Raw genomic sequence first — 26,423 nt, forward strand, 5'->3', positions numbered from 1 at the left:
GGATTCTCTCCTTTTTTTTTATGTGTTGCATGTTTCAACTGTGCGATCCGCCTTTAATTAGTTTTCTTACACTTGCTAGACACTCTTCAGTGTTCATGTGCAGGAGCGCGAGAGATGTCAATTTTGGCAGGATAAAACCTTTACTGCGTTCACTGTTGCAGATTTATGTCTGTCACATCACTTATTGTTTTTTAAACATACAAAAACGGTTTCATTTTGTGCTGATTTTTGTGGCATCTTTACAAACTGCATGTGAGAAAACTTTTCGATTCTTCGGCTCACATGTCAGGACGATTTCACAGCAGTTAAAGGAGCTAAACGGCTCGTGCAGCAGCACATCTGTACAAATGACAACGCGCAAAAGCCCTCCAGTGCCCCGAGGTGGCCGCTGTCCTTCACGTCGTCACAGACCTGCGTCTTGCTCTCGAGTGGCGTCGAGCACCAGATTGCACTTTGGGCTCAACCGCCCCGGCGTTCTCACCATTTAATTAATTCAACTCGTCACCACATCCTGCACAGCTTGACGGTACCAAGCTCGAGTGTGACGCTTGCATCAAAGGCCAGAAATCCCCCTCCCGTGCCAGGGACGACGGAGGCGAGAGAAAGCGTGGTGGCCAGAGCGGGCGAACAGCAGCAGGTCTGACGGCTGCAGCACTTTGATCCCCACCGGTGGCCTCCGCCAACCGCAGCCTCGCTTTCGCCCTCCTGTGTTGCTTCTGATTGGCCTCAGGGAGGCAGAGTGGAGATGCTGGCGAGGACTTGAGTTATTCAACCTCAAGCCTCTGATAGAATGAAAACGCAATGAAAGCGTTGACCTTTTTAGAGAATCGTTGAGTTTCTGATTTAATCCCCTCTGCCTGCTTGAAGACTCTCAAGGGGGCCTTTGAATGCTCGAAGGGTCAACTTGTGAGACAGATTTGTGAGGCAGGCAGGAGACGTACTGTACAATCATAGTGTGCTTATTTCACACATATCTGTGCTGCTGGGGGTCTTTCCTAGTTTTCTATTGAAAAAAAAAAAGCAGGTAGGAGACAACAAGTCAGGTCAGTTTTGTTTTTTATAAAACATTTCACGCCGAGCTTTACACAACTACATTAAACTAATGAGGCTGAAAACACATAAATGAGCACTCACAAGAATAAAATGACATATGATCCGTAATGGTAAATGTTGATGTTTGGAGCCAACCCCTAGTGGCACTCGGTGGTATTGTAGGTTGCTCATTTTTAAGACCCAGAAGCGATGTCCACTATTAATTCCATTGAATTGCCAGTTCACTTGCTAAATTGGCCGGATCGGTGACTCTAAATTATCTGCGGATGAAGAGTATGTACATGAATGGTTTAGCAGGTATAGCTAATTGTCAGATGGATGGAATTGCTAGTCAAGATTTTATTTGTTCTTTCAATGAAACTTCTTCACAAATCCGTGACTCTTTATCAACCCCAACATGGAGCAATGTCCATATATTTTGCCTATAATTTGTAATTTGAATTATATGGATCAGTCAAATAAATGTACGGAAGTGCTGTGTTTTTGTCTGAAATGTGGCATAAAATGAAAATACTCAAGTAAAGTCAGATTGACACTTTTAGTAAATGCTCTTACTTACATTACTTTACAGCGTTTGCATCCCTCCGTCTTCGTATGGTATATTATCTATTTTTAGTCCCCTGTTGTCTCAGAATATGAGTGGCAATGGTTGCTCGTTCTCACGATGATATCTGAGTGGCTGATTGTTATGAGCTGTAATCACATGATTTCTTATTTGTTCTTGAATAAAATACCTCACTCAGGTGTCAGGCTCACCGGAGACGTCGCCCCGGTTGATTGATCGGCCCCGCTCCACCATGAAACATTTAAAGGGAATTATTTCAACATCCCTCCACAGATTACACTGCTTTCTCCTCATTAATGGCTGCAATCAATACAATTACTGCCTCCCCATGGATTGCCACATAAAGGTGGAAAATTACACTTGGCCTTAAAAACCTGAGAAAAGCCTTGATTTAATTATACCGCCTATTTTTTTTATTTTTTTCATCTCCCACTGTTGCTGCAATTATCACAGCAATATGAATGTATCTAAAATCTATTGTCTCTGCGGTGCTTACAGTAGCAGAGTAATATTGTGAATAAGTGGCGGTGTACTACGCTAACTCCTAAACGGTCACTGATGTAGGCATGAAAACGCTCAGCAGTAGCGTGGATGGTCAGGATTGACAAGGCGCCGTGTGCAGGATTGCTGAGTCAGGTTTTCCAGCTCAACCGTGTGGGTGGTCTTAAAGGATCCACATAAAAAACAGTTGAGCTCTGTGAAATTAGCCACGGCGGATGAAAGCTGCCTTTCCTTCGGGCCTGCCTCATTGTTTGACGCTATTTTTCGATTTGACAGGATAAGTGTCCAAACGAAGATGACAGGATCACTTGTTGTTTTTTCTTGCACAGATACAATGGGCTATAATAAGATTTAATTCTGACTGTCTACTCGTGTGGATGAGGCAAGTGAAAGAAGCACAAAACATGGTTCCAGTTCACCGCAAAATACCTTTCGATGTGTCATGAGGATCACTGCGATGGAAGAGTAGGATTTCTTCAAATGAACTGAGCTATTGCTGCAATTTCAAGCTTTTAGTTTGACTGAGGAGCCTAAATCAGGAAAAATAACTATTTTGATGAAGTGCTTTTTCAAAGTCAAACATTCAGGATTTGCTGTCTTTCTTTATCTTAAGTGAAAAAGTAAACAGAACATCTTTAGTTTCTGTCACCATGAGATCATATCACATTGTCTTCATCGCTAAGAGGGAGTTTCCCCATGGAAATTATACATTTTGACCATTTTTTTTCCTGAGTACTTTAACAACTTGTCTATTTTGACTTAAAATCTGAGGTTCATATTGCAGTATCAGTAGAAGGCCAGTATAGTAATGATACTAGTGTAAGAATACTAAAAAAAAACTTAAAGTACAGATATATTGCCAGCAAAATATACCAAAGTAAGCAAAAAAAATCACCCCTTTAGAGATGATTTCATTGTATATATTCTATTGCTGGACTAAAACTTTCGATGCATCAATGTGAAAGCAGTTTGTAGTTTCATTTAATGAGAATTAATCATTTGTATGCAAGATATTCACTTGCAAAGCAACCAGTAACTAAAGCTGGCAAGTAAAAAAGTACATTAATTACCACAGAAATGTGGAGTAAAAGCATAAAGTAGAATTAAAGTACAAGTACCTCAAAATTGTGCTGAAGTACAGTATTTGAAAAAAAATATTCCGCTACTTTCCAGCACTGTCATCATAATTCGATGACGTCACCTTCAACTATATGAAATCGTTTGTTTTTTTTAAAGTTTTTTTTAACGTTTTCTAGTTTCAGGACACAGATTTTTTTAAATAAATCTTCTGAGGCACCTGAATACATCACCAGTGACGTATCCCTGCGGTCAGTTGGTGTTTCGGGTCTTTCGACATCAGTCACAGTCGTCCAGGTGGCCTCGGCTCGGTTGGCGTGGCGACGGCTTGTGTTTATGTGGTGCTCACTCGTCCCCACGGACCTCCGCTCCAAATCCAGAGCTATCTTGAGGCTTTTTCTCAGCCTTTGTGGAGCGAGTCCGCTGCAGACCACCTCAACTGGCGTACATCTATAGCCTTGAAGACCAGCTGTTCATACTGGGCCCTCTTCCTTTCATGAGCCTCCTCCATGACCTTCTCTCTATTAAACTCTGAGACCAGGGGCATTTCTGGTCAATTTCAGCTCGTTTTCCGAGCAGATATTTACATTTCAGAGGACTCGTCCTTTAAGCCATGATGTCGTGTAATGCCTTGAGCGTTTTATGATATCATACGTCGTATTTTGAAAAACAAAGGCTGACATCTGGGACATCTCAATCTCTCTCTCTCTTCGCGCCTCCTTGGCCAGCCTCGTGTTTTATATGGCGTCTGGTGTCCTCCGTGAATTTCTGAAATGAACGCTGACATTCGGGACATCTCAATCTCCACGCCTCCTTACCCGGCGCCGCACGTCAAGAAAAATCGTTCTTCAATTATTGTCATTATTTCTTCCCCCTCAACCGTCCCAGCCTCCACGGACCCACCGAATCATTTGTTCCGCCGTAAGGAAATGTGACATTCTCGGCTCCGTTGTCGCAAGTGAAAAATAAAGAGTGAAGGTTAAGAGTAGAGGGGAGTAATTGAAATGTAAGTGTGGTGCCCTCAGGACGGGCAATAAAGAACCAGCTGCAATAAGCGCTGCGGTGAAATACTCGTCATGTTTTAGTCGTCGGCCAAATCGTCTGAATGTTTTAACGATGGAATATCAAATGCGGGCATCGGTTCTTTTATGGTGTCTGTACAGTAAAGTCACTTTAAAATTACTTCAGGGTATTTAAGTTCTGCTGACGTGGAGATGGTGAACGCTGGTGCGGAATAGTTACAGAAAGTGCCGAGAGACTGAAGGGCCGATGCGTACATTACCCATGGATTTTATATATTCATCGGTGAGCATTAAAAGTTGCTGTTATATGTATTTTGTTTGCAGTGGATAGAACGAGGCTCGCTGCTAACCTCCAGCTACCTGTCTGCTGGTTAAAGCCTTATTGATAACAGACAGGCAGATATAAGAGAGCGGTTTCTGTCTTTTCATATAACTTTTTTTTTTACCAGAAAGCAAATAAAGGAGAAGCTTAATTTCTTCTTGATTAGAAGATTTCATTAAATCATTAATTGTTCTTTTTTTTAATCGAGGGCTGTAATTTTATAGATCAATTTCAACATGTGAAAAAAAAAAAAAAACTTTTTTTAAAATTACGTCAGAGAAAAAGAAAAACATATTGAAAGAATGTAATGAGATTAGAGATTATGAGATGGAATATACACAGCGGGAAGAAATCAATGACCAGCGCGTTAAAACTAACAAAAAGTGATTTTAAAAATCAGACCGACACAACAAAGTTAACTTTCCAGAATAACTAAATAATTCATCACAAACCAACTTCCAAATTGTGATATAACAAGGCATGTTTGATAACAACAAAAAACTTTTAATGTGTGTTGCTAATTGACAAAAAAAACACCAGTTAGGATGTTTAAAATCAGATGAGACTCTGCCAGCAAAGTCCAGAGGCTGTTTTTTCACCCCGAGGCGGGTCTGAGAGGAGACTCTGGGCTTTGTGATTGAAACGACTGGTGGTGCAGGTTGTAAAAGTTTGACCCGTACCTGTGGCACATCTTTAAAGCTTGTTGGTATCGTTAGCAGGGGGGGGTATCGGGGTGGGGAGGGGTTGGGAGATGTCACTCTGGGGAAATAAGTGTGACTGGAAGAGATTAATAAAAAACATTTAGAGCAGCCGGCTTACAGCCTGACGGTTATGAACCACAACAAAAGCGAAGACGGTACGCAATAAACTTGCGCCCGCCCCCCCCCCCCAACCCGGCGGTTGTGAACCTCTAAATAGCCATAAAACATGGCTGCAGCTGTACAAATAGAGTTTCAAGGGTAAAACAAGGACAGACAAGGATGCCTGAGCCCAAGAGGAAAATGGAGTAGGTTTTATTGAAACCCTCGTCTCTATCAAATAATAACTGCTCCCCTTCTTTCCCCCCCCCGCCCCCCCCCCCCCCCACACACACACACACACTCCCACGTGTGATCTGATGTGTCCCCAAAGCTCCGTCGGCGAACGCCACAACTGTGTCCCTTTAATAATACCCTCCCTTTCTCCCTCCCTCCTTTTTTTTTTTTTTTTTTTTTATCCCATTTTCTTTCCTGCCTCTATACCCACCCTTCTCCTCCCCCTCCTTTTTTTTTTTTTTTTTTTTTTTTTTGCTCTGCGGTTGCTATGACAACAGCAGCACTGCACCATTCATCTGCTGGAGACCTGGGCTCCTGTTCCTGTAGAGAGAGTGCGCCTCTCACGTCTATACATAACACGCTAAGCGCTAATGCAGTCACGGAGGCGAATGAGGAGCTCACCTCCTATCTGTGCTCCCAGGAAAAGCTCCCCGGTGCTGCTCGCTTCTTCTTCTTCTTCTTCTTTCTTTTTTTTTTTTTTTTCTTTCGTGGCGGCGAAGGTTTCGTTCACCTGTCGGCTCCGGGTACGTGCTGCCATCACAGAGGTGTCATCGCCGTGTGTCCCCCCCCCCCCACCACCACCACCACCACCACCCCTCCTCCATCTTTCCCCCAGTGACACAGTGACTGCTGCGTTCTTCCTTCCTCCTTTCCCTTTTCTCCCTCCAGCTCCTCTTTTCCTCCTCCTCTCTCTCGCTCCTCCCGTCACTGCCATATCCGCCCGGCTCCGTATCATTTACTGCGACTGAGCCGAGCGCGCAGCATCACCACTGAAACCTGTGGAGATTTCTTCAGAAGGGAAAGACCGAGGGAGAGATTCCGTTCCTTCGCTGCTCCTTCGCTGCAGGTCCTTTTTTTTTTTTTTTTTTTTTTCCCACTCCTGTTTTCTTTCTTCATTTCTTTTCCCTTATTTTTTGATGAACTGGTCATCGCTCAGGGAGGAAGGACTGCTCGTGTCGCTGGAAGGGGACGGAGGGGAGCTGGTGCCGTACTCCAGCCTTCAGGAATGCGAGATCTGGTTTGAGAATGGTGAGCCCCCAGCCAGCCACACCCTCTTCTGCTTGTTTCATTCCTCCATCTGCAAACTGTGACCCCCCCCCGCCCCCCCCCCCCGCCGCCCCTCCCTCTTTTCACCTGCTGCTCCACCTTTTGCTTTGACCAGAGGTTGCTCCGGGACTGTCTCTGCGCTCTGTGATCTCGCGGCGGGGAGCGTCTGTAGTCGGCCACAGGTTCCAACGATGTCTGTGCAGACATGGGGGAGGGCGAGGAGGCGAGGGGGTTGAGGGGAGGGGGTTGAGGGGAGGGGGAGGACTAATGGGAGCAGTGCAGGAAAAGTAATTTCTCTCCACCAAATGATGCATTTGTCAAAGGGCAGAACTCTAATCACAGTGTAGGCTCGAGGGCCTGTGAATCAACCAGAGTGCGATAATGTAAGTGTTTTTTTCGTGGCGAGCTGGTCTGTTTCATGCGTCAGCGTGGGTGAGCATTCAATTGTCTTTTGAGTGTGTGTGTGTGTGTGTGTGTGTGTGTGTGTGTGTGAGTGCGTGAGTGCGTGCGTGCGTGTGTGTCTAAGCACAAGCTGTGGGCGGCTAATGGTGCTTGTTCTTGTTGTTGTGTGTATGCGTGTCTCACTTTTCCTTCAGGAGCCCAGCATCACATGCACCTTACGGTTGCGTAAACGGGGTTTGAAGTTGAGTTTGTCCCCCTCGCCGTGCAGTCAGCAGCAGCAGCAGCAGCAGCAGCTTGTTGTTGTTGTTATTGTTGTTGTGTTACCAGAATCCCTCTCGTCATGTGCCGGGACGCGGATCCCTCCTTCCTATAGTTCCCGGTTGCTGCAGGCTTCCTGAGGCAGTGTCCCAGGGGGGAATGCTTGCTGGTTGTGTGAGCAGAACAAAATGTCTCAATAACACAAGCACCTCATCAGCAGCTGCTATCGCCGGTCTCAGGTGAATAGTTTTTGATGAGGCGCCTACAGCCGGTTTTTCACACCACTTAGTAGCACCGCCTGGAGAGTGCTTTGATGAGCTTACCTCGTCAGCTGTCATTCAGGACGCGTCGGGCAACGACGCCGAAGAACTTCAGCTAAACAGCCGCGTTTATTGTCTCCATGGTGGATAAATGTTTCCTGTGTTTTTAGGATCCCTCGCTGGGTTGTTTGAGCCTGATGGAGCAGGGTCTCATCCTCCGTTGTTATGACATACTTGGACTTTAGTTTTGTTTTTTTTCTCTCTTGCTGGACATTTTTGGATGTTTAATGATTGTCTGACAGGAAGTAATGCTTAGAAACATCCAAAGATGGCTGCTCAGACAAACACTGATGCCAAATATGGGCCACACGATGGGAATACCCCGAGAAAAAGAGTGGAGTCAGTATTCAGCCGGTGAGGAGATTATTCTAATCACGTCTTCCTCTCGGCTTTTTGAAGTGTCTTTTGATTTCCGTTGTTGCCCTTGAACCCATATTTATTCACAGTCTTGTCTTTTGAATCGTCGGCTTCTCAGTTGATGTGGTCCACTTACCTGTGTGTGAACACCTCATATACCCAATGCAGCGGTTCAGAGGGATATTGATTTATATAATTGCTCAATTTCCTTCCAATGCAACCGCTCGAGCATGTGTCAGACTTTTAAGCCTGAGAGGAGTTATGAAATAAATATGACAGATTGTCTAAGATCTTCCCTCTGTGGGTCAGTTTACTGCCATCGCTGACACACGGCATGTGAAATGTACCCTGGCTGCACTAATATTCAATGATTTTCTTCCTGGATCAGCAGCTCTGTTCAGTGTTTAGTGACCAGCCCAGATTTTCTGCTGCAGCTTTTTTTTTTTTTTTTTTTTTTTATTATTATAACCACTCGTGATTACTGAAGCAGCCTGCTGAGTGACTCTATAGGCACGTGGGCACAGTATGTGCTGTGCATGACACTGTTGGTCATAAATCCAGCCATGACGACGCTAGTGGCCTTTAAAAGTCTGTCTAAAAGATTAGAAGAAGAATTACGAGCTGCCCGTCAGACTTGTGTTTTTCCCACATTTGACTCTTGCCCTTAAGATTTGTACTACAAAATATAAAAGTCCTTTTCCTTTTCACAAATGTGTAGAATCTGAATTAGTCATCAGGTGAGCCCAACAACTCCCTGGAATCTAGAGTTACAATCTTCTATTATGATGAAAGAAGATACAGTCGGTGCCGCCATCAGCGAGATGAAGTCATCCTCCTCAAGTGGGCTCTTTTAAAGTCAGCTTCCAGTGTCTTTATCTGGTAACAACCAACATTTAGAAATCTCCCCCAAAGCTTTCAAAACAGCTACAGTCTACCCTTCTGATGGAGAAACGCAACCCAGGCAGCGCCAACCTCAGCAATTACCAGCCTGTCTGTAATCTCAGCCTTTTGTTTACGGTGAACTTCTAAAGAGAGTGGTTTTTTTTTTCTACGTGACAATGGGATATTATTAAAGTTTCAGACTGGTTATCAAACCTACGCAAAAGTAGCCGCTCAAAAATACAGAAGCTAAGAATGACATTGTTGATGCCTACAGAGTGTCTGTCCTCGGGTTGGGTGTCTTGAATATTGTGCTTGTTTGGTTTTTCTTCACACTCAACGCGCTTCTTTTGGAGACCGACTACAGAAGACTGAATGCCCTCACCGGGCTGACATGTGCTCTAAAGTCTGCACAGCTGTGAGTAGTTGTTTGACTGTCAGTCTACTGGTCCCTAATCCTAACTTTGACCTCAACCCTCCCACAAGGTAACAACCAATCACAGGTGCTCGGCCCAGGTATGCCGACCCAGCGATTTAGTCTCTCCCAAGAACGGTGTTCCACAAAGAACTGTTCTCGGCTCGGTTCAGTTTTTCCACGTTTCCAAATGGTAACGTCATCACTATGCAGCTGATTTTATAGAACCCATTGGAACGAGATGAATTTTAATACATATTTGACTGCCAAAATGAGCAAACTGGTTTCAGACTCTGAATCGTATTTTTTTCCATTTAAACAGGAGCGTAGCTAAATAACTTCTTCAGCAGCTAGAATTTTAAGAAATAGGAAAAGAAGATATCGCGTTACCACACTGCTTTTTGCCACTTTGTATGCTAAACAAGATTTTTAAGTTCTTTAACTTGTTGTGTAAAGCTTCAAAGAGCCTAACTCCTTCTCTTATTAAAGATTACCAGACCACTGGAGTCCTTTATGGTCTCTTTATCTTCAGAATTCTTTTAGTACTGGTGAGGCGGCGTTTTGTGGAATAACCGGCTACTTTAGCTTGTTTTACTTTTTAAAATAACAAAGTCTGGATGTTTCTTTCGGGTTTACTCTTATCAACTAATGCTTTGTTAATTTATTTTCACAAATTTGTCTGTTATTCGCACCAAACATTGGATTATTATTCAATTTCTAAATTGTATTCTTATGTGCAGCACAGCAAAAACCTTTTTAATAGTCTTTGCGTTAAATTTGTTACTTGTTCCCACTACTGTCTTCACTTTTTGTGATTGTTGAAATAAATAACACATTTGTGTTTTTTCTGGATATTTAGCCCTTCTGGGGTGAAAAAAAAAAAAAAATCTGTGAAGTGGAAAAGAGAAACCCGCAGTGTGCTATTAATAGCATTGATAATGATTTGCTTACAAAACAGAGCGGTGGGTTGCATATACCACCACCTCACTGCTGCTGGGGGAGAGCTGAGCAAACATTTTCTTCTGTGAGATACTCGCGCCGAGGCCTAAAGAAGTGTGTTATTGCCTGTGTATGTGTGTCCATGCGTATCCAAACCCGTACGGACTGCTGCACAGGACTGCACAATGACACCAGCCTCGGTACCAGCGCTCACCACTTGTCTGTCGTGTGTTAACTTGTTTGCGCAGTCATTTCAGGGTGCCGAAGCGCTACGAGGCATTTGTCTGGACCACAAGCTCTGACTTTGCATCGCCACAGTCTGTTTGCTAACTATGACTGCAGGATTACATAAGAGCAACAGTTGATGACAGCTTATATCATACGTTAAATAATTTGTTTGTTTGTTTGTTTGTTTGTTGTTGTTTTTTTGGGGGGGAGGGCTGGCTTTGATGTTTTATGTCATACTAAAGATAGTGGCAGATTATCAGGAACGTTTTAATCAGAAGAGCTGGAAATCAGAAGGAATGTGATGCGTTTTCACGTTTCTTGTTTTGAGTGTTTGATTCAGTTCCTTAATTGAATAACAGCAGAGGAACATGCAGCTGAGCTTCTCAATGACAAGGGTGTGGCTCTCAAGTACAACTGGGAGGTTATAAATAGCCCCACTTGGTACTGAACTCCAGTTGGGACAAAGGTCAAGGCAGCCTGGCTATTATTAGTCCACCGTATCGAGTGGTGTCCTTGGCAATTATGCTACTCTCGCTTTCTCAAAGCGGCATCATATTTAACTTTACAACTCGCTGCTATCCTCAGAAGTGCCGGCCTCCTTCGTCCCCCGCTGAGGAGGGATATGTACAAAAAAAAGAAAAAAAAAAAGTTCATAGTCACTCCTCTGTGTCACGCCGCCACTGAAGGCTCAAAAACCATAAGGAGGAAAAAACAAAGTTAAGTGTCGGAATCGCTCAGCGTTAACAGCAGCCGCTGTGCTTCTGCAGCTGAGTCATGATGGCAGGCTCCATCAGGACTGAAGGGTTTGTATACCAGACGAGACAGCTGCCTAGAAAGCCTGCAGTATGGAGGTTAGGAGGGATGTACACGCACACGGATTTCAGACCTGAGATGAAATGGTCAGAAATGAAGATGCTCAGAGCAAATAAATGGTCCAATGTGGTAAATTTCTATAAAACAGAACGCTATCTGTGTCCTTGAAATGTTGTCAACGGCACCCTTGATTGGCAGTTTCACAAAACAAAAAAGGTTTAAAGTGACTTATAAACGTACACAAACAAGATCCAGTCGATAAGATTGACGATCAGTGTAAAACACCACAGAAAAAACCTCAACTGTGTCAAATGAGGATATTTCCTAGAATTGACTGTTCGGCCGCGTTGTCCCACGACGCCGTGGACTCAGATGGGGGTAAAAAAGCCACATCATGTTTGGTCACTCAAGCTTAGCGTTACATCCTTTGTGTGAGGAGTAACAACTATGTCTCTGTCAAGTTGTTTTCGAAGTCTTTTAAAAAAAAAAAAAAAAAAAAAGGCCGGAGAGATTTCTCATCGGTACTCTTGTTCCAAGGCTGGAAGAATTATGCTTATTAGTAACTAATTTAGAAAAATCTAGATGGATTCAGGCTAACTCACTCAGATGTTGATGCACCTTTGATATCACTTGATTTTGCGCTGTTGGTTTAATCCAAGCCCAATAAGGTTGTGTGAAACCTTGAACTAAGAGCTTTTTGGCTCGCTTAATGAGCGTTCTTAGAAAATCAGCCCCTCCCTCTGCCCTCTTAAAATTCTGTGCCTCACCTTGCTCTGCTAATCCTCCCAAGGCTGTAATGATAGATACACGTGTGCGTGTGCGCAGACACACTTACACAGACGCTCGCACGCATACATAAAAGAGGGAGAGGCAGTCTAAGCTAATGGACTTGCACTTGCTGCTGACTGTCAGCAGCCTCCGTGTTGCACAGCAACATCTGGTCTGCATTGTTTGGTTTAACAAGGAAAAAAAAAAAAAGGAGGAGCGCACAAAGTCATCTGAGCTGGATTAGCATGTGCACACGGGGGGGGGGGGGGGGGGGGGGCAACGTTTCTGGGTCATACGTGAAGGCCGGTCAAAGAAATAGAAAACAACGTGTCTCACGTGCTCAAGTTTCAAACCAACATTCATTTGAGTGTCATCTGTGTTTCCAGTAATGCGTAATTTATTAAAGAACTTGCAAAGTAAGAAAATACAATCGTGATTTAAAGACTTTGTACTTCCTCTGGACAGCCTATTGCATTTCTTTTAACTTCATAATCTTTTTTTTTTCTTTTTTTTTTTAAATAGATCATCAAAATTGAATTCTTAATAGTTGCACAGCTGGTAATAACACAATGAATTGAAGGATTTGTTCCATAACACATCATGCTGAACATCAGTTTAACTTTGCCGTCATATTTGTATTGAAATACGTTATTGATTCGAGCACATTAGTCCCCTCTCCTTGATGATATACTGTAAGCAGGAAGTCAAACATACAGCCTGTAAAATCCTCTTCACTGTCTTTATATTTGCAGAGAAACTTGATTAAGGTCGCTTCATCTCTTTCTGGGTCGCAGCAGACAAGTTGAACCACAACACAAAGAAGCCACTTCTTCGGCTGCGGCGGCTCGCGTCTTTAGAAAGCCGAGTTCCTTGAATTGAAGGTGGCGAGGGGAAGAAGACCTGGCTCTGTGGGAGCAGCTGAGATTTGTCAATACAAAGAGCCTTTTTTAATTATATTTCAGCAAACTCGTCGGGTGTCGGTGAAGTCAGCCTGCTTTGCCATCACCTCAGGAAGGTGGACAATTCTTCGCTTCCCCTGTTCCCTGCTGTTGCCATAGTGACCAGGGCTGCGTGCTTTGTTTCTGTAATGCAATGCTTAGGTTGCAGACAGCTGGGCGATGTGTGTCCTCACCCACCATGTGTGTGTGTGCGTGTGCGTGTGTGTGTGTGTGTTAATGTTAATGCGTACATGTGTGGGCGCCTGTGTTTTTGTCTGAGTGGGTGCCTGAGGTCGTGTGTAACTGAGACAGCGGCAGAGACAATGCTTCACCGCTACACAAATGTCTCCTTTTACTCGCTTTATCGTTCACTTATCGGCAGCAAATGAGAAAATGTGAATTGCATATCGGAGCTGCCAATTCATATTCAGGTCCTGTCATATACTTGTTGAAAGCGCAGGTTGTGTCCGAGAGGATTGTCATGTTTGAAAAGAAGCTTTCTGCTTTCATATGCACAACACCGGGTGAATTTAAATCACAATATTGACGTGCTCTTCTTTTTTTCTTCTTTTTTTTTTTTGTCGGTAACTTCACCAAAGGCTGTTTGTCTGCGCTGACAATCTTCAGAATACATTTCAGCTTTATACATTTTCAGATTGTCCTTTGGGCTTATTTACTGTCGCCAGTCTCTCCGCGTCCCCCTCCCCTCTATTACTCTAATCTCACATGTACACTTGCATACGTGTCGCATGCATATTCATATTCACACCCTCACATACAGAGCATGTAACAAAATATCTATTTCACGGCCACGTGCATCTGCACACGCAGACAAGATATATTTATTCATAAGCTCATTAGAGGAGTGGATTTGCCTGCTGCCATCCATCACACTGTCACCCATCCTCAGCCTGGCACACTCTGACAACAGAACTGCAGGAGAGAAGTCCATGGGACTTAGTCTCCTGGAACCAGTGCTATAGAGGGGATTTACTCCAGTAGGCAGAGTTTCCCCTTCGCCATTTTGTAGAGGTGAGATCAGGGAGACCACAAACAAAGGAAACGGTAATCTCCCACTCACCGAGGTTTATCCCCAAATTGATATTCTGGAGGTATATTTATATATATATATATATATATACAAAATGCTTTTCGTCTTTCGCTAGTCATTGCTGCAGTATGATAGGGCACCTTTTTTTTTTTTTTTACCTGCACAGGTGTCCCGTGAGAATTAAAAAAAAAAAAAAAAAAGTTTTAATTGTTGATATATATGAGGAATTTTGGGCTCATATTCTTGCAGAGACAGGTGTCAGGTGAAAGCCCAGACCACCACCTCTCTCCTCGTTGTTAGTACAAGTTAGTGCACGCCGGTGCGAGCTTGTCAGTACAGGTACAAGAGCGGCTTTTCAAAATAAGACAGAACTGTAGGTCGAAAGAGAAATTGAAAAGTTTGGGCTCCTTTTGCACGGAAACATTTTGGTTTCCCTTTTTTTGTGACCTAACCATGTGAACCTATCAAAAGGCCTGTTAAAAAAAAGCAAAAACAGCTAAATGACCTTCAACACGTGCGTAGAAACTTGTACGATATCTCAGTGGTAAATTTATGTGCGCTCTGGAAGATTTCGAGCATGAACAGGTCGAGTTTTTTTTTTTAAACTAATTCCAATTTACATCCACTGACTGGTATAATCCTGCTTTTCCTACTTACATCCCTGTGATGCAAAACAGAGGATCAAAGCATCGCTCAAATGTGCAGACAAGTGTTCTCTCGATAAACATGCAAAGCCGCCACACCGATTGGGACCAGTCTCGAGTAACAAATGTCGCTTTATTTTGAAGGGAAGGAGATGCTGTAGAAGTGTAAACCTGCTCAGATCAGTTCATGAATAATAGTCAAAATCAACAAAATATGGAAGTATGAGGGTTAACCAATAAGTCCTGAGACCGCTCCTGTTGCACGCGAACGATGCGCAGCACCGCGACGTGCACGGAGCAGGAGGAAGGTGCAACCCTCATCAGTAAGTGGTACGAATTTCATTGCTCGATCAAAATCAGCACCCGAGTTACGCACGTTTTTGCGAGCGCTGGTCCGGCGCTAACTTATTTATCCGCCCGTTTAAATATAGCTAAATGTACATGAATATGATTAGATATGGAAATCTGTATATATTCCTTACTTCTTCCACCAATTTAAATAATTGTAATAATTTACTTTACTCTCTAATTGTAGATTTATAAATTCACTCTCAATTATAACCCCTGTGTTCATAATTTGCAAGCGATGTAAAAAAAAAAAAAGTAATATCAGCAAGAAAAATTCCCTGTCTTTCAGGCTTTATTATAATGTATTTGTATTAGACTGCTACTTCTACAGTCTCTGCTCAAAATAAGATGTAACTAAAAGGCCTCCGGATCAGACAGAAGTATCAGGTGTCTCTGAGAGTTGCTGTCATGGCAGTCGATCCAGTCGTGGATAACGCCGGTCCCTCCTTATTCTGGCTGTCAGTTGTAGCTTCTCACTGTGGCATCTGTGCTGGCTCACTTCCTAGATTTTGGTCAATTAGTGGAGTCCTCTCCAGACTGCACCAACAATGTATGTGTGTCTGTGTGTGTGTGTGTGTGTGTGTGTGTGTGTGTGTGTGTGTGTGTGTGTGTGTGTGTATGTGTGTGTGTGTGTGGCAAAGTGAAACACTTCTGCTTCACACACACATGCGCGCAGCTCTGAAGCAGAACTTTATTTCCCCTGCCAAGGAGAATTTGTTCTGTTTGTTTGACTTTGCATTTGTTAGTTAGCAGAATATCCCAAAATCTTGACGACAGATTGCAGTGAAGTGGTGCAGAGTTGGACCATGAGACCACAAACAAGATCCGGATCGAGGTGCGGGCCGTTTCTTATGATTTGTAAAATGGGACGTTGCATTTTTTTTTTAAATTATTATTATTATGAATTTCTGCACTCGCAATAAAGTCGGTGGCATTTGTATTCCGTTATTTGTCGGTGTGTTGCCCCCGTTTGGCTGTTTTGGGATCTTTTCAGGCTCTCGTGGTGGAAATGTCGTTCGGTTGCTGTTTCGGTCCGTCACTGTGATCCCGACTGAAATGTCTCAGGAACTTTTGGATGGATCGACGTGACATTTGCTGCTGACATTTGAGCAGGAATAATTTCTTACAACTTTGGCGATCCTTTAACTTCACAACTAAAACTCCACTTTGTTGAAATTGAAGACCAAATACAGGCTAAACTCATTCCTGCTAATGAGTTTTAGGATTGTTATCATGCTGTGGCTGCATGTGAGCATGGTGGCTGTGAGCATGTTAGCATGCTGCTGTTTAATCTCTTAAGCACCACATTGCTGAAATTTGACCTTCCAGAGCCGCTGCAACAACTGCAGACTCTCAGCCTTGTTCAGATAAAATGAAGTATTACATCTTCCTTTATGTGTTGAGGTACTACACCTCAGATGTATGTAATGAAGCCCTTTTAAAACCCATTAGATTTCCTGTATTTGAAAAAGGAAGATACGGTATGTTTTCGCAAAGCATTACTCAGACAAGTCGGAGATACTGAAAAGTTGACCTTGTGGAGACGGTGTGTTTGAGGCTTTTGCGCAGATACGAAAGGCTGGAGACTGTTTTAAAAATGGCTCATTCAGAGGATCGTGTAACCTCGATGGAAGCTTAAACTTCCAGTGCTTTTTATTTTAACACACATATACAGTCCGTGGTGGGTTTTGCGTCGACTAAAAGTCTGCCGCACTCGCACACATTACACTGACATTAGCTGTAACTCGAACCCCGGACTAAAGTGGTCCAGAGCCTATTGTCGGTCTGCAGTCATTGTTGCTTGAACATATGTTTCAACTGGCTGCTCGCGACTTCCTGCTTCGGTTGATTAACGGGTCGCCGCGTCGCAGAGCTTCGGACGAGTTCGCTCACCCGTAATAACGACGGTTACAGTTGCAGAATACACTACATAATCTATTTTAACCCCGTATTTAACCAGATTAGTTAATTGAGAGTAAATTAAAGCTCATCTCCTTCCCATCCCCAAACCACCACAAGTACAAAGAGAATAGATTAGAAGGAGAGTAGATTAAACAAATGAGCATTACACACTATTGAGTTGATATTGGCAGACTTTTCTTTTGCACAGCTGGGCCTGTGTCCAACTCCATCACAGCGGCCATTTCCATCGTGAGGACTTTGGTCAGAGTCTGAGAAAATACAATTCTCAGAAATATGCTGAGTGTGTGTGTGTGTGTGTGTGTGTGTGTGTGTGTGTGTGTGTGTGTGTGAGTATCAATGAGGAGATCATACCTGTATAGAAAGATGGATTATTTTTAAGTCTAGATTTGTTTGCTAAATATTCAACGTAAGCAGACTTTTTTTTTTTTTTCTTTTTGTGTGTGTTAATTGACGAAACATTTAAAAAGCGCAGGAAGCATCATTGGTGTCATTATTATTCCCGTAGAGAGCACAACGCCACTAAAAAATAGGACTGTAAAGTTTGGTCTGGCTTCTCTGTCTGTGTTCAACGTCATGTTCATCAGTGCAAAGACTCCTCTTCATCGTGTCCTACTGCTCGTCACACTGTATGCGCTCATGACAGCGTTTTTTAATTATTATTTTTTTTTTTACAATCCGCGTGCCGAAACCGAGAGCCCAGAAAACGATCGTGTCGCAGCCACCACCCCCGTCTCTCTCTCCCTCTCCCTCCTTCTCTGGATCCTCTCGTCCAACTTGATGTCTCAGACTTTGTGCTGGAGTCAGTCAGGCGCGAGGACGTTCCCTTAAATGGATCTGATTCGCATTCTCGGTGTGATCGCGAAACAGACAGACTTATTTTACAGTTTCCTTCTTTTCAGTTCGCAGGTGCATCTCTTTGGTTTCTTTGTCTTGTGTGTGTGTTTGTTGTCGGTTGAATAGAGGCCCGTAAAAAGGAAGTACGGGATGTTTTCACATTTCCGTGGTGGACTGATGTTTTTGCCGGTGTGTTGGTTCGGTACCTGATTGCCGACGCTTGCTTGTTTACTCGTGCTTTAGCTCTGTCAGGCCCCAAACAAACACAAAACCAGCCTCAGAAAGCCTTCAAGATGTTTTCATTATATCAGTGTGCTGCTTCAAGTTCATAAAGCTCTCTGTCTTCCTCCCCCCTTTTCTGTCCTGTCCCTGACACTCCTCTCTTTTCTTGTCTTCCTCCATCTCCCTGATATATGTGTGTGTGTGTGTGTGTGTGTGTGTGTGTGTGTGTGTGTGTGTGTGTGTGTGTGTGTGTGTGTGTGTGTGTGTGTGTGTGTGTGTGTCTCTCTGTGTGTGCACATGTTGTGTCCCTCTCTCTATATGTGTGTGTGTGTGTGTGTGTGTGTGTGTGTGTGCTTTCTGCTCCCAGCCCCTCTGCGGAAAGCAAAGTTTGTGGAGAGCCCTCGCATTCCACAATCAGAGCTTGGCTCCCCTACACACACCTCCACCACTGCCAAGAATCCAGGTCTGGACACATACTGCCCTGGTAAGTTGTTTTTTTTGGGGGGGCCAGCTCATCCCACATTTGGTTGTGATATATATTTTCTCTGTCTGTGAATGCAGTAGCGAGATTGGTTGGGGTGGGGTTGGGGGGAGGGAGGAGGGAGGTGGGGTGGGGGGGAGGGGGATTTATTTATTTATTTATTTTTTTCTCTCTCTCTCTGCCGGCTAAGTTCATTAATGAAATAGTGTTTGCTGGTTCCCAACAGTGTCCGTCCTCATCGCCTCCTCCCTCTCTGTCCCTCTAATCCTCCCTCGCTGCTTTCTCCTGGGATGCAGAGCTTGTTTTGGTGGCCCGCCGCTGCTCTCTGTTAACTTCACAGTCGGCTTTTGCTCGGTAATCCTGCGGACTGTCCAGATCTCCCTCAACCCTACACCCCCCTCCTCCAATCTATCCCTCCTCTCTCTCTCTCTCTCTCTCTCTCTGTGTCTCCTCCCTTGTGTCTCTCGCCCTTCCTCGCTCCGGGAGGGACATTAAACCGGGTCGCTCGAGGAGAGAGTGCTCTGCTGAGATTTGGTTGTAGTATATCTTGCTCTCTCATCTCGCCTCTCCTTTTTCCTGTTGCCACCGGGAGATGATGTAGTGTTAGCTGTCCCTGCCCTCCTCTTGTCCGCTGAGCTTCTGGGTGGCTGTGTGTGGACTTCTCAGCAGAGTAGGACGATGATGCTGAGACACAACAGAGCTGGATGAGGACATGGTGATGGGGAGCTTCGAGGCTTCACTGGTGTGATATAGGAGTGAAATGGTGGAAAGAGTGCTGCAGGCCTTCTCCGTTTGTGAGCCTCTTCTGCTGAGTCTCTGCTCTATGGGACTTCTAAGTAGGTGATACACGCTGGAATGTATTTTTATCGTGTTTTTTTTTTTTTTCTTTTCTTTATTAGTCTGAATTGTATGTAGTAGCTTAGGATAGACCGTAGCTGTTGAATCTCATGGATGAGAAACAGTTGACCCTGGCTTTATTTTGCATCAACCCTGTGAAACAGACTGTGGAATATCGGCTATTACAAGCTGCTCAAAGCTCCGCAGATGTGACATTTCAGGGCTGAAGTGGTAATCTCTGCTTCCACTGAGGCAGGGAAACAGTTGATTACGAGCAGGAATTCTCTGTCGGTCTCCTGCAACAACAACAACTCGAGCTGGAGAGGAAGAGCCGGGGCGTGCCGAGATGAGTTTTTCAGGGGTGAGGACTCGCACTTTCCAGGTGGACAGATGGACATCTTAGCTCTTAACAAGGGCTCCCTGGCATGCGGCGCAGCGGGGCAGTGGCTTAAACATCTGATCGCATGCCAGTCCACGCTCTGCTGCGGACGCTGCCTGTCGCCCGGAGGATGTCAGGTATCAGCTGATTTTTAACGGCCCACAAAAGAAATTTGTGGTCTCGTAAATATGGTTTGTGAATATTTTGTGAGATCGCTCGTAAAGCTCACCACCAGCCGTCCTCCATACATCAGGCAGTGAAAGCTTTTTCTGATGATGTTCGAGAGCTTGTCCTTCTCAGTAATTTATCAGACGAGCGGTGGACACTGCCGATCCTCTATTATGTTATGTATATGCATATATATGTTGTTACTTTGAGTTGAGTTTAAGTGCAAAGTTACTGTGAGTGCTCTAGATTTATAGAGTAGTATTTGCGTGTGTGGTTTCATGCTTTTTAATCCACCATTTCATTTCATTTCACATAGACAGAGATCTAATAAATTGATGCTGAGAGACTAGAACCACTATCATGATACTATGAATGTAAAAAATAAATTCCCCTTATGTATCCGGTAGCAGAATTGGAGTTGGACTTAAAGTGCAGGACCACATTCAGCAGAGCCTGCTTGTAAAACCATTACATACATCAAACATATTAGAACACACACTATACAATAAATATAAAAAAAATTAACATTAACATTCACCTCAAATTGTGAAAGGTTTACATTTTAAAAGATGAATAATCTAAACTCAAATAATCACAATAAAAGCTAAATGTGCCGTAAAGTGACAAAAGATTCAGTTTTATGGATGAAACGACGACATGAAAGTTTGTGTTTTTTTGGTTATTCTAGCAAATTAAACACCCGACACGTTGAAGCACTTCATCATATTGATGCAAGAACTCAAATTAAATTCCAGTACGACCACAAAGCAGGACTGCTCATTGTGAAAGCGTCTATAAACGGTGTATTCAAATCCTTGACGATGGCGTCCCAGTTGTAGACACGTACTTTATATCACCCACTTCTACCCCAGACCTGGTGTCCTGAGTCCTTGCGTGCTTTAATGTATAAATAAACCCCTCTGAGTGTTGCTGCACAGATAAGATCGCGGCTGTGCAAATCAGGAATGTGAAATTCACTCTGATCTCTCGATCGGCGCTCCGCTCCCCCGGTGTCGGGGTGCCTTTGCCTTTAGATATCTGTGTTTGTACGGCCGTTGTTATTCTTTGCACCCGTAGCTCTAAAACGCGTGTGAATATACCAACAGCAGTTTCATTTTGCCTTTTAATCAATAAGTACGTCTCCCCTTCTTCTTCTTCTTCTTCTTCTTCTTCCTCGCTTTGAGCCCGTCACATTTTCTAAAAACGTGGACGTTACGTTTTGGATGAGATAGCTATTATCTACGGCCCAGGTACAAATGAAATCAGAGCCACCGACTGCCATGTTGCCGTCTTACCTGCTACCTGCAGCCTATTAATACCTTCTCCAGTCCTGTCCAGTCCCCCGCCTGCAGAGCACACATGCTTCGCTCTCTCTCTCTCTCTCTCTCTCGACCGAGGTGTGCGTGAGGGCAGGTCCGTGGACGGCCGGGGAGAAGCAGATGCGCTCGCACAGAAACACATTCCTAGCTGCGCGCAAAGATAGTTGCCATGGCAACCATCTGTCTCCTTCATAGTTCAGGAATCCAATGGAGAGGAGCGTGTGCGGGTTTTTTTTATTTTTATTTTTTTTATTTATTTGTATGTGTGTGTGTGTGTGTGTGTGTGTGTGTGTGTGTGTGTTGGAGGGGAGGCTGGGTCAGGAAAAATATGTGTTTTATATGTGTTGGTTTTTTTCTTTGTTTTTTGTGTTTTTGTTCATATTCCAATTTTTATCATTAAAGATCTCGTGGTGTCGCTGCGATGAGAAACGCCTGATGTTCCTCAAGGCGTGTTGTTATTCTCAACGCTGTCATCCGGCTTTCAAGCCAGCTAGACGTTTGTTTTCAGCGGCTTCGCCTCGTCTGATTGTCATAATCCGTATTTAAAGAACAAAAGGTAGAGCTACAAATAGGAAGACAACTCAATACGTCCTCTACAACCCCGACATGATAATTGATGCCCCCCCCCAATAGTAGCTTGTCAGAATTAGTTACAAGCGCAGGAAGGTGTAAAAAAAAAAAGATTCAGACGCTATTTATAAGTGCTCTGATATTTGTTTTCTTTTCTCACGACAAATCAAACATTTAGATGTTATTGTAAGCCAGTCCCAACCCTCTCACCCTCCCCCTCCCCCCCTCCCCCCTCCCCCTCCAAAAAAAAAAAGCCTGGGCTTCAGCCACACATTTCACTCGGATGTTGTTGACTTTGAGAGCTAAAGGAGCTACAAAGCGATTGCGTATGTTTTAGCCTGAGGGAGTTGCATGTGAGCTCGGTGCATCCAGATTAGAGATTTCGCTCCCACATCAGAAGAGGCGCAGGCGAGGCGCTCGCCCCTGCGCGGCGTTGGCCGACAACAGCTGGATGCAGCTGGGAGATGCTGCAGTAAGACGCACGAAAAGACAAGACAAGACGGGGAGAGAGAGAGAGAGACGGGAACCGAAACACAGAGGCGGACTGAAAAGGACAAAGAGATGAGTGAAAGAACATAGACGACACAGACGTGGCCTCCTGTTTGATCATGGTCAAACAACCCCCACCCCCCTCTCTCCTCTCCCCCATCCCCCAGGAGCAGTTGACTAATCACTGCTAATGTATTCACTGCTTACTACTACCAGTGTGTCAACTGGGAAGCCGCCCGTCACTGCCTCTGATGTCCAGACAGGCTCACAGAGACTCCACAGGCAGAATACATGATTCGGTGCAGACAGCGGTTCGATGCTTTGCTCGTGTTCGCCTGGACATTTTTCTCCCACTGATGGCCGCGCGTCTTCAGCTCGTTCCCCTCGTTCGTGAGGTCAGCTGCAAGGAGGCGGAAGAAGTGTAATTTCATCTACCTACATCCTCTCCATTACCGCGCGCTCTTCCTCACGGGACAATCCAAAAGGGGATTCGGTGACCTTGGAGGCCTTTTGAAAAATGTATTCAGCTCCATATGAAGTGAGTCCAGACACATTACGTCTCATCGAGCAATAAGCTTGTTTTGGACCTAATGTGTGCTGTGATTACCTCATTATTGGCTGCAGCTGTGTGTGTTTGTACTGAAGCTTTGCAGCATGTCATCCTCATTTGATTCAACGGTGGTGTTTTGTTTTTGTTTTTTTTCTCCCCTCCCTTCAGAAGATGCCTGTTTTATACTCTACTTGCTCAAAGGGACTTGGGAGTCAATCTAATGAGGATCCTGGCAGTGCTCTGCCTTTTAGATTGCCTGTCTGTCTTTACGTCTTTGAACTGACGAGCGGAGAGGCCACAAGCCTTTAGACGAGCTGTCTGTCTTCAGAGAGGCGCTTGTGGCGGCTGGGACTGTCTAATGGTTGTCAGTCAGGACTTTAGCGGAGCTACCTGCCAGTCTGGTTCGACCTGCCCTGCAGGAAAAAAAAAAAAAAAAAAAAAGGTGCGAGAAAAGCTCGCCGCCCCCGTCTCCCTGCTGTTTATTTACACGCCGGCCATGTCTTGCTGTTGGGCATCAATGTCGGGGCCAATTCAGCGGCTTATACATCCAATTACAGCGGTTTGTATTTAGCCACCAGTTCCTCCCTTTTTTTTTTTTTTTTGTACAACCAGCAGGGTGAGTAATTAGCACAACCTCAGCTACGAGAGTAGCACTCCGGTGAATAATGTAAAATTGAATTGAAGTAGGATGTAGCACTGGGGCCATGATAGCCAGGTGTTATTGAAAAACATGATGCCACCGATGAGGGTTTCTTATGGGTGGAGGGTAACCAAGCAACCGAGTGACGACATGAGGTCATTAAGGGATTCTTGTTCAGGGTCCTGTTGCAAAGTTAGCCACTGAAATCCCTCGGCTCTCTCTCTCTCTTTCTCTCTCTACGTGTGTGTGTGTGTGTGTGTGTGTGTGTGTGTGTGTGTGTGTGTGTGTGTGTGTGTGTGTGGTTTGATCATCTGATCATCACGTAGGTTCATGCTGGTGTTTTCTTTGCTCTGTTTAGCACTAAAGGAGAGGAGTGTCTGCAAACAGGATAGAGATGTGGATACACACACACACACACACAGCTTTGTCTTGAAAAGTCACACAGACACTCCCCCCTCCCCCTCCCTCTCCACACACACACACACACACACACACACACACACACACACACACACACAGGCAGGCAGGTGAAGGGCGTATCTCATTACGTCACACAGGCTGCAGTGGTGATGAGTGGTGCGGAAGGAGCTGTCGTCAGTATGAGAGGCTTCTTGCTCGTCGCTGTTGAAAGGGGGCTTTTGTAAACAGTTGGAAACAATTCCTGTTGTGGCTGAAGGGATTTTGGGAGTTTTACGTAACAAGATACTTCAACCGAAAATGGGCAGCTGTTGAGGAATGTGTGTGTAATGCACAGCGCTGAGCTTCAGGAAAACTCAGGTAGGGTGTCTCGTTTTTTTTTTTTTTTTTTTTTTTTTTTTTAATTTGAAGCCGATATGCGGTGTGTTTAGTAGATTCCGGTAAAGAGGTTGTGTACTTTTTCTATCTGTGGTAAAAATAAGCTGCTGCTCTTGTTCCTGCCCACCACCACTGACACTCAGTCTTTCTCTTTTCTCTCTCCTCCTCTGTACGTTTTATCCGTTCTCTCTCTCTCTCTCTCTCTCGCTCTCTCCCCCATCTCCTTCCTCCTGCCGTCTCTCTGCCTCCGCAGGGGAGTCAAGCCGGGAGCTGGGCCCCCCTCCGTCGGTGGATGAGGCTGCCAACACATTGATGACGCGCCTGGGTTTCCTTCTGGGAGACAAAGTGAGTGAGGGGCCAGCCGGCACCCAGTACAGCATGGAGGAACCCGAGGCGAGACAGGTAATGGTCCCGGTAATGGAGTCGACAACCAAATCGTGACTGTGATGCTCGTCTTTAATGTTTGTCAAGGAGCTGTGAATATCATGAAGTCCCCACATGACTCACACAGTCAGTTTGAGGAGGAGTCTGGGGCCGTGTGAGACGTCACGAACTTCCTTCAGCTCAATACTTTTCGTGCTATTTATGTGCCGTATCTTAACCTAATTGTCTTCCACGTGTGAATTCGACACATTTCTATTGTGGGAGACTGTTGCTTGGGAACTCGAACAAACACGCCACCGTCTGATTCGATCTGTTTTGACATTTATCTTCATGATAACCTTGTTTACAATCGGTTTTGACAGATCTTTGAAAGTCAAGATAGCGAGATCAAAAGGCTTCTCAGTAAATTGCCCTCTGACGCCACATCGCTTTGGACTCCGAATTTATCAGCGCCTCTCCATTAAGCTTCAGATATCTACCCGTCTAATTAGATTTTTATATAACAAATAGTCCTAATTATTTATTTTTTTTACACTTCGCTTATTGAAAGCGAGCGTCTTGGGTTTGACGTGCATCAGGTTGGCCTCGACGTTTCCCTCCCGCAACATAACCTTTCTATTTGTGAATTTTGGCAGTTGTGCAACAAACAGCTCTTGGCACAACGGGCCGGCTCAAAGCTCTGCAGCAGATGCCCTGCTTTCTCTACCTAAACCTGATTTGACAGGTATGAATTTTCCTAACTGTGCGAGGAAAACAGTCGCAGCGGAGAGAACGCGGAGCAGAAATAGGGAGGAAGGGGGCTGGGGGGAGGGTGTGGGGGGGTCTAACCTGTTGCTGAAACATTCAAAGCAGGTTGAGGTACGGGTTCGCACTAAAGCAGCGCGGATAAGCGATTAAACTGATGGACTGCCTGTGCTTGATGCGAGCGCGGCTGTAACAGTGGGGGTGTATAAATTGAGAGAGGTTTATTCAAGCGGCTCTTTTTAGAGACGTGACTCACACTAGCACCCCGCTGCATCGTGCACACAGTACAAACTTATTATTTTAGATATCTGCCCCACATGCTCATCTCTGGATTGCAAAGTTTGTTTGATTCGTTAACCACCAAAAAATGACAAGGATTGCCTCCGGACACCATCTATTAGCAGATAAAAGAGTGGGCTTTTGTCCTCATCTTTCTAATTTGCTCGGGATTTGCCAGCTTTCAATGGACTTCAGTGGAGACAGTAATTCGAGGGTTGGACATAAATCTGACATTGTGCCCTCCCACCCCGAGGCAGAATCAAGACAACCACATTTTGGCACATTTAAGAAGATGCTGAATTAGCGATTATCAGCTCCTGTTTGGGGTGTAACCGTGAACGTAGAGACAACCACCACTCATTGATAATGACGAGTACAGTGGCCTGTTTGTCAGTGTGATTCCTGGCTTGTGGTTTTGCTGTGTAGCTTTCTTAAGAACAGCTTGCTGTGGACGTTGGTGAATACACGCTTTGCTTACGCCACCAGATATTTTCATTTTTTGTGATTTTATCCTTCAATCGAGGACGTGGAGAGGCTTCACCGCCGCTGTGCGATGTAGGCTATCTCAGGCTAAAAGAGGACTATGGGCAGGTAGAAAATAACTTTTCAGTGTCCCAATCGCACAAAAGGCACAACCTTGGGTCCCCAGCAACACGCCTACCGAGTTTGAAGCTGGTGGGACGAACGGTTATGGAGACATGCCGAGGACAAACAGACATTTCTGAATTATGTAGAGAGACGACGTAGATATTGATGATAAAGTTATATGATTCAAAGAAGGTCTGGGCCAAACTTCAATCATGAACTTCCTGTCGTATTGAGAAGACG

The 26,423-nt window shown here is 44.6% G+C and overlaps 1 protein-coding gene across 13 annotated transcripts in view; it reads left to right on the plus strand.

Annotated features, from left to right (window-relative positions):
• tanc2b (tetratricopeptide repeat, ankyrin repeat and coiled-coil containing 2b) overlaps positions 1-26,423 on the plus strand; it is a 136,814-nt gene that overhangs the window by 70,189 nt on the left and 40,202 nt on the right. For 8 of the 13 annotated variants that reach the window (XM_069160178.1, XM_069160177.1, XM_069160179.1 and 5 more), the window contains 2 exons: positions 18,328-18,444; positions 24,442-24,590. In XM_069160178.1, coding sequence (XP_069016279.1) covers positions 18,328-18,444; positions 24,442-24,590 — 266 coding nt within the window. Of the gene's footprint in view, positions 1-5,916; positions 6,604-18,327; positions 18,445-19,097; positions 19,278-23,951; positions 24,171-24,441; positions 24,591-26,423 lie in introns of those variants that run through there. The other 5 variants (XM_069160187.1, XM_069160188.1, XM_069160189.1 and 2 more) reach the window with 5 other exon arrangements.

Source organism: Embiotoca jacksoni, unplaced genomic scaffold, assembly GCF_022577435.1.
Source record: "Embiotoca jacksoni isolate LCO1_2020_lvr unplaced genomic scaffold, fEmbJac1.0.p SCAF_26, whole genome shotgun sequence".
Lineage (NCBI taxonomy): Eukaryota > Metazoa > Chordata > Actinopteri > Embiotocidae > Embiotoca > Embiotoca jacksoni.